Genomic DNA, 14,905 nt, shown 5'->3' with positions numbered 1-14,905 from the left:
TGCAGTTTCAGGACATGCTCGAGAGCTTTGTGGCTGTAAAGGAGATGTCCTACCATATTGGCTCGAGGTACAGCGGATGGGTATTCGAAACCGCGCTTCTCAAGACAGCCTAGGGCTGTGTACATTGTCTAGCGAAGAGGCTCAGCAATGCGGAGAGTATAGTTGTTCCGCTTAAGCGTTGTCAGCCAGTCACGTTTCGAGCGCCGGCGGCTGTTGGCGAGGTCATAGCCAGGAGAGGTGTAGCTCCCGCGCCTTTGCGGAGCGAAGGGACTCGGAAGGAGGCACAGTCGAACAGGTGGGCCCTAGCCGTCTGCTCAGGAAGAGCGGGATGACGCTGGGTTGATGATCGCGCTGTCGAGCGTCAGTATCGCCGCCAAGAACGAATCTCAACAGCAGTAAACCTATGTTGCAGCACGTTAGGAAAGCAACCACGTTCATCGCCTTACCGCGACCGAAACATTTCGATCGTAAACTCATCAGATCTGAAGCATATCTTGGGCGAGCGACGACCGAAGGAGCAAAAATCGAAGGCACAACGCGAAACATCATTGCCGCTGAAGGTAGGCGCTTATCGTGCATCTGCCAATTTTAGTCCGAATTTGCTCTTACTATCTCCCGCGTCAGGGGAGACGGGACGGATTCAAGCGATTGGCAGACGTGAATACCAGGGCATCTGATAGTATTGCATGATATAGGGGTACCTCTGTCTGCGCTCAAGGTAGAAGAGGAAGATCGTAGTGCAAGTACGTCGAAAGAAGACGTCGTTCCTGCCAAGGCCCAGGGGTTTGGCCGCGGCAGGCGTGACCCACTTTGCATCGATCCTCCTCGGATTATTCTTCCATGCAAGCTGTTGGGGGCTATGCGGCGGCAACGTGCACCCTCGTCGTAGGGTAAAATCGATGGGGCAGACTTCATCAATGGCAGAGAAGTCAAAGATGTCACTGGAAGTTGCTTTGAGAAGATGCTACACGATGATTTGCTTAATCGAATATATTTGTCTATGTATGTAGTAAACCCTGCAAAGTATGCCTTGTAATTACAATGCCAAAGCCCATGAATGTACAATATGCGAAGTCGTGTGCTTCATTTCAAGTCCGGCCGTCGGACTGATTAGAATGTCATGAAAGGATCGTGCGTGGCCAACTAGCCGGCCACAAATTCGTTATGTCACTGCTTGTCTGACATGCATTAGTTGGCATCGCCCCAGCCGTTGCCGCTCTGGCTAGGCTTAGGTGCCGCGCTTGACTCAGCAAGAGGCGCAGCAGCAGACGTTGCTGAAGCCGGACCCTTGTTGTCCTGCCATCCACTGCTGACCGCACCAGACGAAGAAGCAGGCTTGGGCACGCCAGTGGGTGCGACTGGTGTTCCTGCTGGAGTAGGCTTGCTTGCAGGACCGTTATTATCTTGCCATCCACTGCTCGCAGCAGCAGATGATGCAGCAGGCTTTGGTACACCAGTGGGTGCGACTGGTGTGCCCGCTGCTGTCGGCTTCCCTGCAGGGCCGTTGTTGTCTTGCCAGCCACCGGCACCTGCCGCACTTGAGGCGGAGGGCTTAACAGGCGCAGCAGGAGCGCTGGGCTTGACCGTTGGTGTGCTAGAAGTCTGGCAGTTGGATCCGCAAGCTGTGACGGTGACAGTCACTGTGCTGGCAGCACAGGCTGGGCCTTGAGATCCAGCGACGGGAGTTGGCATCACCGGTGCTGCCATGCTGCTCTTGTCTCCCCATTGCTGACCATTGCCGCTGGGTGCTGGAGCAGCTGATTCGGGACCTTTAGGAGCGCCAGCTGCACCGGCAGGTGCAGTGGGCTTAGGCGCCTGAGAGACATCAACCCAGGAAGAAGCTGAAGATCCCGCCGGCTTTGGTGGTGCTGGTGCACCAGAGCTGCCGACCGGAGCTGGCTGAGTTGGCTTCGGAGCCTGAGACTGGTCGCCCCATCCTGCAGAAGATGCCACGGGGATAGCGGGAGGAGCTGGACCAGAACCACTAGCAGCTGGCTGAGATGGCTTAGGAGCCTGAGGAACATCTCCCCACGAGGCAGATGATGAAGCAGCTGGGGCCTTCGGAGTCTGCGAGACGTCGCCCCACTTCGCAGCGGACGAGGATGGAGCAGGCACCTTAGGTGTCTGCGAGACATCACCCCATGCTGGAGCGGACGAGGACGCAGCTGGAGCCTTTGGTGTCGAGGAAATGTCTCCCCATGTCACAGCGGACGAGGAAGCAGTTGAAGCCTTCGGTGTCGAGGAAATGTCTCCCCATGTCACAGCGGACGAGGAAGCAATTGAAGCCTTCGGTGTCGAGGAAATGTCTCCCCATGTCGCAGCGGATGAGGAAGCAGTTGAAGCCTTTGGTGTCGGGGAAATGTCTCCCCATGTCGCAGCGGACGAGGAAGCAGTTGAAGCCTTTGGTGTCTTCGAGACATCGCCCCATGTTGAGGCAGTCGAAGACGATGCTGGAGCCTTGGGTGTCTGCGAGACATCGCCCCACGTTGAGGCAGTTGAGGAAGATGCTGCAGCCTTGGGTGTCTGCGAGACATCGCCCCACGTCGAGGCAGATGAGGAAGCAGCTTGCGCTGGAGTTGTGGTAGTAGACTGCTCAGGCACGTCGCCCCATCCCTGCGATGAGGCTGGTGCTGAGAGAGCAGCGCCGCTCAGGGCGAGCACAACGAATGGTGAGTAACGCATGATTATCTTGGCGAGCGAGTGTAGGAACGAGTGACACTGCTAATTAGCTAGAATAGTTGAGTTGGATGAAAGACTTGGATCAAGCAAGACAGCATGAGAAGAGCTTTATACACCTGCTCTGCTATGAGTACGCCCTCACTCACCTGCGATTGCGTAGCACGTTCCCGGGCCTCGTCAACCGATTCAACGGTCTTGCACGTGGAGTCATGGATATCCCACCGAACGCAACAAGAATCGCAGGGTTCTCCAGCTGAAATCCCAGACAAAGACCAGGAACGGGAAACCTCATCGAAGATCATCTTGCTGCGTCTTCCGATTGTCTCAGGCCGGCTCGAGTCGCTCGGAGTCTGCACTTAACAATGAGCCGTTACAATGCACACCAATTCGCAAAGATCAAGTACGCATCGAACTGTTGCCAAGCCGGCCAGGTGTTGAAGACGCGGCTCTGCGATGCCTTTGCGTGTTCTTTGGCGCAATCAAGTCGCCGTACACTCTGCAAGGTCGTCCAAAACCATAGCAGTCACTCGCACCAATCCCCTGACTGTTGCTGCGCACGGAAAAGCATGAGGTCGATGGTGGGAGGCGTAGCCAGACACAACGGACTGGACGTGGGCGTAGGAACCATCATGGAGCCTAACTACGCTGGAGCAAATGCAAGACACAGCGTACTATGATGTATGTGAAGTCAAAGGATGAAAACTTTGAGGACGTCGGAGAGGTTAAGCCGCATCTTACGCGTTCAACTTGTTGCAGGCTTCATGAGCACGTGACCTAGACCATCCGGCGGCTCCTACGGATAAAAGAGGCGACCTCTAAACACAGCCACATCCGGAGCGTGGAGACGACGAACATCGCTTCGTAATGTGAGACATGCTGCTTTCTTTCCATCACAACTTTAATCGACGATGTGCTCATCGATATCCGTGAGTCGATGCCCGTCCGTCAGATCAACGATATCTATTCCGGTGCTTTGGAGTCGCCTCAACAGCTTGGGACTATCGAGCCCTTAGGATTCTAAACGCGTCGAAGCTCTGCCTCTTGCGTATGGCACTCGTCCACCGTGTTATCACGTTCATCGGAAGATCCGAGTCCCAGCCGCTGCGGCCAATCTCATGACTTTGGCTCAGTTGCTGCTTGCTGATGATGGCTATTCCTCAATGTGAACAAAGCTGAACCTCAAGAAGCACATGGATATGTGTCCGACTCTTCATTTATGCCGCTCTGGTGTCTTCCAGGGATGGAAAACGACAGAAAGTCGATCTATGTCTGCCGGTTTCCTTGATAAAGGCCGCCCTATGCATCGGAAGCTTCTGTCGCTTTCTGGAAGCGCCCCATTGAAAGCAATGCTTGCATACAGTGGTTGTCGTAGTGCAACAACGGTGATAGACGCTTGCGAGCAGAGCAAACACGAGTATATGATGGTTGTATTGACACCTGAGCAAAGTAGTCCGCTCAACACCATACATAACTCAGCAAATTCGACACGACAACATCCACGAACTCGGCTTCGAGAATGGCTGCGCCAACCGCGGACTTCTGCACGTGTCGTATGTGCAACGGCATTCGGCAGAATGTTGCCAACATCGATCCCGCATATGACCAAACACTCCATTCCAATCCGAGGATGGGGTTATCTCACAGTGCCCTCCTTGCCCGGTTCACCGAGGATTTTCGAGCTTACCTCAAAGTTGTCAATCTACACAAGCGATCTAGAATCGAGAACGCTGAATTGAGAGTCCGGGAGCTCGAGTTGGAGGTCAGAAGGATTGAGTTGGAGCAGCAGAAGGCTAGGCTTACACGGCGGCCATCGAGGCTGTGAGGATGCCGAGTTCGTCAGCAGTTCTAAGTACGTGCACCTCCCAGCACCGACTCACCTTGTTCAGGACTAAGTTGGCCGTAGTCGAGCCTCGCCGAGTACACTTCACTGCGGAGCGGTAGAGGCCTGGCGAATCGGACAGTTGTCGCCAAATAGGAGAACGCAAGCCGAGCAGCAACCATGAGCAGCGGCGAAACAGACCTCGGGAGTTTTTGATCAGGACGCATGGACAAGAATGGTTCGATGAATCGAATTAGAGAATGGGAAGAAGTGTTAATGCTCAACAAGAAAGGGGCACTGCTCAAACGTATGAGTATCCTTCCATTGTAGATTTGGTTGTTGTTTGCAGGTGAAAAGCTCGAGCCTCGCCATTTGGCATGTTCGTTGCCTGGCGGCAGTGAAGAAGGATCAGTGACAAGCAGGCCGGGTCTGATATCTTGGCAAGGACATCAACTACATATTATTCGATTCTTGGTCAAATCCTCCATCCACCACAATACAAACCACGCAACCCTCGAAACACGCACCGCCTCCTGACGTTGATCTTTCCGAAAGGTTTACGAGCCGTTACCACAATTCGCAATTCATAATGTTTGGTCAATCACGTGAAGAGCCAACTACCTCGATCCTGAACTTTTCCACATCCTCAGAGCCTTTCAAGCCTAGCCATCGAGAGCCGCCTCGCGCGAAGAACTGGAAACAGTACGACGACACCATCGGTTACTTTGTCTACCCACCACATTTTCGTCCTCCAGACTATCCACGGCCGTTGCCCGGCCAGCCAGACGCCCCTCCACAATCCACCACGAGCCCGTTCAGCTTTGACAGCACCAATGGTGCCCAGCAGAGTCAGTCGAGCTCACTTGAACAGAGCAGTGACAGCGGCGCATCGCATTGTGCTGCTCAACATACACAAGCTTCGAGTCCCGTCTTCTCCTTCGGCGAGCCTACTGCTGCACCGCAACAGCCTCAAGCTCCAAGACCCGCTTTCTCCTTCGGCGCGCCTGCTGCTCCACTGCAACAATCCCAAGCTCCAAGATCCGCCTCCTTCTTCTTGGGCGCGCCTGCTGCTACGCCGCAACAACCCCAAGCAACAGGATCTGTCTTCTCCTTCGGCCCAGCTGCTGCGTCTGCTCCCCAGCTAAAGCCAGAAGGAGCGCCAGTCTTCAACTTCGGAAATGCTGCTACATCCGCGCAATCGACGTCGACTCCTGCCCCGGTCTTCAGCTTCGATAGAGCACCACCGGAACCTGTCGTACCGCAGCGGGCCACGTCATTCACGTTAGCACGATCTGTAAGCGAGGTGCCAGCAAAATCCGCAGCACCACAATTGTCCGAGCCCTCGTCAGAGGATGAGAAGAAAGACAACCTGAGTATGTCGCACAACAAGACCTCGCTCCAAGCCGCTGCCGCAATGGCGCCAATTGGTCGCATTTGCGAGTGCTGCATGTGCAATGAGATCCGCGAGATTGTTGTCAACATCGACCCAGAGTTCGCCCGAACGGAAAAATTCGGCACAGGCAGGGTACAGGGCATGGACCACACCAAACTTCTCAACAACTTCAACAGCGACTACCAGACATTCCTTCAGGCCAAGAAGATGAAGATGAAACAAGATATCGAGATCGCTGAACTGGAAGTCAGAAAGCTTGAGTTGGAGGCCAGGAAGACTCTGTTGCAGCACGAGAAAGCTCATACCGCAGGTAAAAGCAACGGATTGGCAGCAGTGGGAGCTAGCCAAGCTGATAGTCTTGGTTGCCAGCCCAATTGACTTACGCTTGAGGACATCTGACGGGCAACAAGTCAGCGGTTTTCGGTAAGACGATCCTGCAGCTGCGTCAATACATATATATCTGACACATCACTAGGTCGCGAAATGAACCAGGTACACTCTATCACAGAGCGGTTAAAGGCTTGAGCAGCCCCATGGCTATCGTCATAGTCGAGAAGGAGTCTGGCCAATCGAAAGGGTTACACATATTCCGTTGAAAGATCAGTCTGAGCGGGACAAAAAACGAAGAGCGGCAAGACAGGGGATGGTCTCCATCTCAGAGCACCAGGACTTTAGAGTCGCCCAAGCATAAATAGCTACGAATATTCGCTGAGGTCTCGGAATCTTGCAAAGAGCTTCGGGCAAGCTCGGGACCCGAACGCTGCGTTGACTCATGCCATTTGACCACTCGGTAACAGGCACGACAAGAATTCTGACAACCATGTTCGAAATCAACGTCTCTGCAACTGCGCAACTCTTGTGACTGAGCAACCTCTTCCTCATTCATCACGCAACACGTTCGTCGACCAAGGCACTTGGAGAACTACACCAGGACTGCTTCAAACCATGCCCTCCCAACAGGACACAGGTCCGTGCGACTGTTATATATGCGATCAGATTCGTACACACGTCGTCAACATCGACCCCGAATTCACTCGAACCGCAACGCACGGCATGAATCATGAAAGTCTCCTGACACGCTTCACCACTGACTACCAGACCTATCTCAAGACCATGAAGACTTCGGATCTCCTGAATGCCCAGGCGAGAGTCAATGTCTTGAAGTTGGAGGTAAAGAAGCTGGAGTTAGAGGTCAAGAAGGTTCAGCTACAGAATGAGAAGGATGCCGCTTAGTTCAAGAAATTGCAGAATGAAGATGAGCTGGCTCGGTATAAGAAGGAGAAGGGTTTCTGATGTGCGGAAGCGAACTGGGCCGGCATCATGGTCGATGACCGACGCACTGGTGAGTGGTTTTAGAAGCCATTGACCTGCTGACTGTCCACGTCCATAAGACTGACGGGGCAGTAGCGAACGCTACCATGTGGGCTCCATCACAGGACGGCAGAGGCCTGGACAGCCGCATAGTTCTCGTTATCGAAGATCGTCACGAGTCGAAGGGATCATACATCAGCTTTCGAAAAGTACGTTGGGGAGGACTGCAGCAGCCGGGATGCATCGATCGGTCAACAAGCCTTGTCGAAGTGGCATGATGGTGGGTTTTTGGAAGCTCAGGACAGCAGGGTACAAGCACAGAGAAATACGAAGCGATTTGGGGCTCGAACTCACTAGAAATGACATTGTTGTGAGATTGACGTTGTGTTGAAGGCCAGGTGACGAACATGATGACCTTGTCACTTATCAACGTTCAAGAAGAATCTTTGACAAACGAATCGAGAATAAACATCTTGGCAAGTACTTATTCTAAATCTTCAACTCTTGAGAAGTTTTCACGTCCACCACGCAACACGTCTCCAGGCCAATGTCAGACAACCCTCTATCAAGATTCGCTCCAGCCATGGCCGCGTGGATGTCATTCAACGCCCCCATATGCAAATGCTGCATGTGCCAAACCATCCGTCAAGATCTCGCCCACATCGATCCTGGATTTGATCGGACGTCGAGGCCTGGCAATGGTCCTCTGCGAGGCATGGATCATGTCACCCTTCTCTACCGATCATTGACCGAGTATCCTGCTTACCTGCGCGCCATGAAAGACAAATTGGACTTCGATCTTCACACTGTCGACACCAACATCAAGATGGCCAACTTAGAGGCTAAGCGGGAGCTGGACCTCAGTCTTCACAAGGAGGAGGTCGAGATCAAGAAAGCCGAGTTAGAGGTCAAGAAGCTCGAACTCGAGATCCGGAAGGCTCATTTGGAACGCGAGAAGGCGGAGATCCTGATCAAGCAGGAGACTTAAGTTGAGTTACGAGATGTAGCTTGACTACACACGGCACAAGAAATGGTGAGTGGTCTCTTCACGCGCTGGGTCAGTTCGTGTTCAAGTCTAATATGCATCTAGCGAGATGTACCAGGTACGCTCCATCACAGAGCGGTAAAGGCCTGGACGGCGACATAACTATGCCATCATTGTCAAGGAGAACAGCTAGCAGAGCGAAAGGGGTCACACATTAGTCCAGGCGAAGCAGGGTCTTGGAGGATCTAATCAGATAGCATATCATGGGCCTTTCAAGCACAAGGATCCTCGCAGCACAGGGTGACACTCTCAGTCGCCAACCACCAGCATCCTGGTCGCCCACATGCACAGATAGATCAAGGTTGAAATCTCGAGGTCAAGGAGTCCTCCGGACTACTCAGATAACACGGGCTCGAAGATTGCAGACGAGTAGGGACGCCATGTCCGGCGCCCTCAGGTGACAAGAAATAGGTAGCCTCGTCACTCATCAAACTCGTTGCCTAGCAGCAGTGAAGCCAACCTCCGACAAACGGAAATTCGAAGAAACGGACAAATACAGCGCAGCTCTTGACCTCCGGAACTTGTTTGACTTCTTCGTCCGCCACACCACAGAGTCCGCCTCGATTAAAAAGCATAGACATTACCTACTTGATCAACACCATGCCGACATTCGCTGAGAAGTGGAAGCACGAGACTGGCCAAGCCTTCGACCCCGATCACGCTGCCACATGTGCCTGCTTCCTTTGCGATAGTATCCGCAAGACCCTCCAGTCCAGCCTAGATCTCAGCTATGGTGCCGAAATCAAAACGTGGGCGGATGAACACGAAAAACTTACCGATCGATACCAGACATATCTCAAGATCTGCAAGGAAGAGCTGAACTTCGACATGCACGCCGCCAAGCTGGACGTCAAGAAGTCAGAACTGGTCGCCAAGCAGACTACTCTGATCGCCGAGGCGGAGGTCAAGAAGCTGGAGATGGATGTCAAGAAGCTGCGATTGCAGGTCGAGAAGGCTGAACTACAGTCCAAGCTGGGGAAGCGTCCGATCAAGGAAGAAGATACGGACATCTCTCTCTGAGACCAGCGACCAGGCAAGTGGCCCCCTGGAGGCCTTCGCAATGACTCTTCAGCTGACCTGGCGTGCCAGCACAGCGATGAATCCCCAGGTACGCTCCATCACAGAGCGCCAAAGACCTGGAAGATCGGCCAGCCGTCAGCAAGCAACCGTGGGCAGAATTTCGATCCGATGCTAGCAACAGCGAAGGAGATGTGAGGAGGGATTCGGTCCACCCAGATAGACAAATGAGGCACAGCCGGAAGCGCAGTCTCGGACAGACATCGACGCTGATTTTCGTTCTCGCCCTCCGGCAAACTAATGACATCGCGTCGAAGCCGAAGCTCAGTCCATACTCGAGTCAAGCCGGATCGCAGCGCATGAGGCGTTCCCTCCGCAAGACGAATGAAGATGACATGTACTCCACAAAGCCTCCATCCTGATCCTCCTTATCTGCCAATGCATGTATCCCTGTCTCGGCAGCCCAACAGCTGACACTGTCCGTATTTCTTGGCCTAGGCACTGAAGCACCGGAAGCACGCGCTGACAGCACCAGCGAAGTCCTGGGGAAGTCCAGCAAAGTTGGTTCGATCGACAGTAGGCAGCGCCAGAAGCGACAGGACAGAGCAAAGCAACATCATGTTGAAGTATTCATATTCTCGATATAGTATTTTCCACACTCATCTCCCAAGAGCAAGAGTCGTTCAGATAGTCCTGCTTGCTCAGAGGGTCATCATGACACTGTGTTCCACCATCCGGCACCGAGTCCATGCCGTGGAGAAAGCCTGTTCTGTCCAGCTACCAACCATTAGATATCCAAGCCAAAAGTCGTTACGTCGTCAAGACCAATCTACCGAGACCTCTCATCGTCTCTGCCACCGTCTCTCCTCCCTGCTCACCTTCCCATAAGCCTCATAGTACCCATCCTCAGTAATCGGACTCACAGCATGAACCCTCGGATTATCATCAAACGACAATTGCCGCCTGGTCGCGCTAACAACACTTCGATCCTTCTTCAAGATCGACCGCGCAGAACTCTGGTTCGAGTATGCGTACGTTGGCTGCTGCATAGTCGAGTACCCCCTCTGGTTCAACCGGGTGTTGCGGGCGGTTGGGCTGATTGGGCTTGGAGAGATGGGCGAGCGAAGGGGTGCTTTGATGCTGAGGGAGGGACGGGCTTTTGCTGGGGAGGAGGCGGCGGCGGCGGTGTTGATGCTCAGGGAGAGCTTGGGCTTCATGGCGCGGGATGCTGGGAGCATTTTGGCTGTATAGTTGATGATGTTGGTCTGGTGGTATGCTAAAGATTGGGCTTGTTGCGTCCAAATTGAATGCAGCGACGATGACTAGTAATTATGGTTGGAATTGACTTGGTGGTGTATAAAGCGCTGATGATGTCGTGGTATGTATTTTTGTTGTATGTATAAGCGGCAGTAAGATTGATTGGACCAGCCAATTCAGTTCGCAAAAAGACAGGAATAGTAACAGACACAGAAAAGTATAGGAGAGCCTCAAACAGTCAATGTTCGATGAACAAGAAACAAAAAGTGGGTGAAAGCAAGGTCTGTGGGCGGCTATAAGTATATGAAAAGAAGTCGACCGTCGCGGTCGCAGAGGCGGTTGGGACGAGTGAGAGGTCACAAAGTGATCGGAGGAAAGTGTGGGGGACCCTGCGTGCAACTCGCTTCGCACTAATGCTTGCGATAGTGCCGAATCAACTTCGCGAGCCAATCAAGCGGCTGGGGTAGGCGCCTTGTCGCCCTTTCCAGGATGGTTGGAAAGTATCGATCAATCGTTCTGCTGGTATCTGAGTGCTTGTGTTGCCTTATGCATCGACGGAAAGGTGATATTGGTTCCTGTTGCAGTGACCAGCAATCAAGGGCTCCGTCCAGGCCCGAAGCGAGGCCTTGATTCCAATCGAGCTCTTCTCCGCCCGTTATCGCATGCATAAATCGGAATGCCTGAACATCGTATACTGCATAGTCGACTCACTACCGCATGGCGAAGCTCAGTGAGATAGACAAGAGACAGGGATGCATGCAGTTGCGAATGATGTATTCAGCGTAGCCGAGCTCAGTACTTCCGACTTCGCTCGTAGCACGGCGTCTGCAATGTGCTGTACTCGACCGAGTAGCTCAAGTCTTACCAGCAGGAGCGTCCTCGCCTTCGACCACCGCGTGGCACAATTCAACCTTGATCCCTGCACCCAGCATGACTGAGATCCAAAGACGCTGGGTATCGCTGAGCCGATCGTTGATGGATTTCACCTCCGCGAACATGACCTCGCCAGGTGTACCACCATCCTCACTGGGTGGCTTCCAGAGAAACAAATCAGGCACCCCACCGCCTCGTGCAGCGTATTCCTGGGCCATCACCTGCATGATGGTGCCAAGTGCCTGGCCTGGGAAACATCTCGCAATCTCCAGCAAGTCATCCAAATCGTAGTCATCCCATCGCACGCCCACGATACATGACCGGCGTTCGAAGTGCTCAGCCCAAGTGTTGCGAATTATTTCTTCAGCCATGTTATTACTCAGATCGTTGACACGAGCATTGATTTCGCTGATGCGCGCCGAATAGAATGCGTCTGTGTGTAGATCCAGCGGACAAGTCTGATAAGCGGTCTGAAAGACGTTTGGCAGATATGTGAAGAGCACATCGCTGAACAGTAGACCGAATAATGTCCGCAGAATCGAGCCTTCCGAGTGGTAGCCTTTCCAGCCTAGAACGTGGCGGTAGTGTGACAAGCACATCAACTCGACCGACACGGGCTCGTTGGTATCATGCACATCCAGCCACACAGTTTTCGCGCCCGGACCACCTGTACTGTTCTTCCGACCAGGAGTCACCTCGTGTTCGATTTTGGTCCCGACCACCGCTCGTTCGCCAGCTTTTGCGAGGAGGACATGCCCAAAGTCATGCTGCTCTCGCATCGGGATCCGCAATTGTTTCTCGATCTTCCGAATCCGTTTCTGTAAATCGTAGTGATATATGATGTGACATTCTCGATCTTGCAGACCTTGCTCACATGTCTGGAGGGCGATTCGCTTCCAGTGCTTCTTGTTCGCTTCCTCGGATCGACCTTCGGCTGGTGTCAAAGCATACAGGTAGTGCTCTTCGAGAAGGGCCTTCCGCTGATACCACGCACCCCGTCTGGCTGCGTGGAAGAGGCGTTGATCGAGCAATTCTGTCATCAGCTCATGTTCTCTTTTGTGCTGTTTGAATCGTGCTAGGGGATATTGTGCTTTGTGCACTATTCGTGTGTACACCCACGCTGGACTGAAGCGGCGAAGGTAAGCGCCTTCGCCTGTGTCGTAGATCCGATCTTCTTTCTCCTGCTCTTTCGCCAGCAGAGTGACCCACCGAGGGTACACGGCTTCGAAGATGGTCAGTACTTGTTCAAAGTCCTTCTTACCTGGTGTGCCATTGAACTCAAGCATGTTATCGACCGCGAACTGCGTCCTGAGGCTTGCTTCGAATTCAAGCAACAACGGTCTGCTCTCGAATATATTGTTCGATCGGCTGACGATATACTGCGGAAAATTGCGACGGGAGATCTTAGCTAGAATGAGGACAGTCAGCGACTTCTCCGTCCATTCCGTGTCGCGATAGAAGACCAAGTGTACTCTTTCGAAGAGCTTCAGTGGTGCAATCGAAAGTCGAATACAACGCCCCGTCTGGTCCAGAATCTTCCTAGTGAAATGGGCATCACGATTTGATTCGATCGAGTCGTCACCGTTCTCGTCACACTTTGGCGTACTCGTGCCAGAGCCCGTGGTTTCGACTGACTCTTCTGTCTCGGTCCTGGAGAGTGACCGGAAGCCCAGTCCACGCTGTCTCCCACTGCTTCGCCGCAGATTCTGCAGCAGTTCTCGCTTGTTCTTGCCCTGGACTTTGGCCTCTTTGGCCAGTGCTTTCAGTTCATCGAGAAGGAGAAGGCTGCCGGCTTCATCGAGTGTCGTGATGTGCTCAGAAGAGCATTCCGCGAAAGTGAAGTCTTCCCCCAACTCATTTCCTTCTGGCACTTCAAGCTCCCCAGGATTCTTGAAGTCGCCATCTTCGACTTTTGGCAGATCTCGGACCTTCTGCAACGACTCCACAGCAGTATTCATATCCGCAATGTCGCCATAGTACTGTAGATCTTTGACTCGAAACCACTTGCTGGTCTTGCGCAGAAACAACCGGACGTAGAGGTATTGAGCTTCGTATTCCAAGTCACGCCATTCCTTGAAGAGGTGCTGCTCGGCCTCGTTGAACAGGTGTGCCTCTTCCTCGAGTACAGTTTCCAGAGCGAGATTGAACGCATCGACATATATGCTGCTCTTGCCGCGCACCCACTTCCTGCTCTCGAGTCTCGATTGTGTCGTGTCATCAGTATCTGCTTGACCAGCCTTATATGCTTCGTAAGCCTCAATGGCCTCATCATCGGTCTGAATAGGTGGCAGAACGGTCTCAAGCTGTGTCGTTCTGCTGTTCCCATCGCTAGGCGCTGCTACGTCAGCGATACCGTCCTCATCCTCCGAGTCCGGAATCTCAGTTTTTACTATAGGTGATGAGCCATGGCCTGCTCCGGGACGATTCTTCCTCGGACTAATCGGCTGCGTTTTCCGTCTCTTCGGCGAGGGTGTAGGGAAATCGTCATTCCAATTCGTAGAGGCTGGATGTGGAATCTTCTGCCCGCGCATCTGATTATGGTGAGAGGGCGAACGCTGTTGAAGAGCCATCTGAACCTACTCAGGATCCCCTGAGTCCAGACTGCGAACTCGGTAGCATCAGCATCGCAGCTAGCGAGGAGTACTCGATCTGAGATCGTGGAGATCATGAAAATCGAGAACGCGTGACGTAGCGCATTGACGCGCCGACACGTGAGCATTTCGTTCACTGCCTGATCCAACATCACCATCACTCTACTTCGTGCTCACGTCAAGTTTACCAGGGATAAAGTTGATCTTAACCCGGGCATTCTTGTGTCTCGTGACTGCCGGTTGAGAGCACCGGTCGTGACTTTCGCTACGTATTTTGGGGCAAGGCAGGAACGCTCGCGGCAGTGGAAAGTACGTCTCAGGATTCAAGTTCTGCGCATGCATCATGGCCAGAGTTGCCCTCTCTCAACGACCCATTCTCCTGGACTGAGAATGACTATGGTGCTGCAAAGACACTCTGGGAGCGCTTTTACGTCCGATCGCTCGCACACACAGTTTGGGCATGTGCTGCACGAAGACTTGCCTACCTCGACTCAGGTAAACAGAAATCGCCGAAGCAATCCCTCCCCACTTTAGCTATCACCAACAAGTCTTCAAAATGACTTGCATGAAGCGCACCAAACAATGGCGCGAACCTCAGATCGGACAAAATGTCCTCGCCGGAAATTCACGGCCTGCCAAAGATTTCACCGCAATCCTCTGGACATCGCACGCTTGAACCTCTAGATCGACCTCATGTCGCCAAGTCAGCCTCTGATTGGTCGCTCCCACTGTCTACACTGAATAACACTCACGACGGGAATGCATTTTCAACATCTGTGTCCCTCCACGAGCGATTCGCCCCACGTGCGTATTAGTCTGGACGACCGCACACACACGAGCAAGATGTTGTTGTGTAAGATTGCGCCAGTAGTGCACGCCGGTAACGCTTGTTGGGTCATGGGACACGCTCCGACGAAGGT

The 14,905-nt window shown here is 53.2% G+C and overlaps 6 protein-coding genes across 6 annotated transcripts; 3 read left to right on the top strand and 3 right to left on the bottom strand.

Annotated features, from left to right (window-relative positions):
* Positions 1 to 1,188: 1,188 nt before the first annotated feature.
* On the bottom strand, positions 1,189 to 2,682 carry AB675_2348 (uncharacterized protein; the record flags this gene model as incomplete). Its single annotated transcript, XM_018142313.1, has 1 exon — positions 1,189 to 2,682. The coding sequence occupies one exon, from the start codon at positions 2,680 to 2,682 to the stop codon at positions 1,189 to 1,191; it is 1,494 nt and encodes a 497-aa protein (XP_018005190.1).
* A 2,405-nt stretch (positions 2,683 to 5,087) lies between these two features.
* AB675_2347 (uncharacterized protein) lies at positions 5,088 to 6,416 on the top strand (the record flags this gene model as incomplete). The annotated part of the gene is made up of 3 exons (XM_018142312.1): positions 5,088 to 6,201; positions 6,282 to 6,314; positions 6,367 to 6,416. 3 exons carry the CDS (start codon positions 5,088 to 5,090, stop codon positions 6,414 to 6,416), a joined length of 1,197 nt encoding a protein of 398 aa, XP_018004809.1.
* A 1,369-nt stretch (positions 6,417 to 7,785) lies between these two features.
* Positions 7,786 to 8,190, top strand: AB675_2346 (uncharacterized protein; the record flags this gene model as incomplete). The annotated part of the gene is made up of 1 exon (XM_018142311.1): positions 7,786 to 8,190. The coding sequence occupies one exon, from the start codon at positions 7,786 to 7,788 to the stop codon at positions 8,188 to 8,190; it is 405 nt and encodes a 134-aa protein (XP_018005046.1).
* A 657-nt stretch (positions 8,191 to 8,847) lies between these two features.
* Positions 8,848 to 9,267, top strand: AB675_2345 (uncharacterized protein; the record flags this gene model as incomplete). Its single annotated transcript, XM_018142310.1, has 1 exon — positions 8,848 to 9,267. The coding sequence occupies one exon, from the start codon at positions 8,848 to 8,850 to the stop codon at positions 9,265 to 9,267; it is 420 nt and encodes a 139-aa protein (XP_018005253.1).
* Positions 9,268 to 10,106: 839 nt separating this feature from the next.
* Positions 10,107 to 10,502, bottom strand: AB675_2344 (uncharacterized protein; the record flags this gene model as incomplete). Its single annotated transcript, XM_018142309.1, has 1 exon — positions 10,107 to 10,502. One exon carries the CDS (start codon positions 10,500 to 10,502, stop codon positions 10,107 to 10,109), a length of 396 nt encoding a protein of 131 aa, XP_018004887.1.
* Positions 10,503 to 11,375: 873 nt separating this feature from the next.
* AB675_2343 (uncharacterized protein) lies at positions 11,376 to 13,964 on the bottom strand (the record flags this gene model as incomplete). Its single annotated transcript, XM_018142308.1, has 1 exon — positions 11,376 to 13,964. One exon carries the CDS (start codon positions 13,962 to 13,964, stop codon positions 11,376 to 11,378), a length of 2,589 nt encoding a protein of 862 aa, XP_018005106.1.
* Positions 13,965 to 14,905: the final 941 nt, after the last annotated feature.

This window comes from Cyphellophora attinorum (assembly GCF_001299255.1).
Source record: "Cyphellophora attinorum strain CBS 131958 chromosome Unknown Contig2, whole genome shotgun sequence".
Classification (NCBI taxonomy): domain Eukaryota; kingdom Fungi; phylum Ascomycota; class Eurotiomycetes; order Chaetothyriales; family Cyphellophoraceae; genus Cyphellophora; species Cyphellophora attinorum.
The sequence above is the reverse complement of the archived record's forward strand: the minus strand, read 5'-3'. Positions and strand labels throughout refer to the sequence as shown.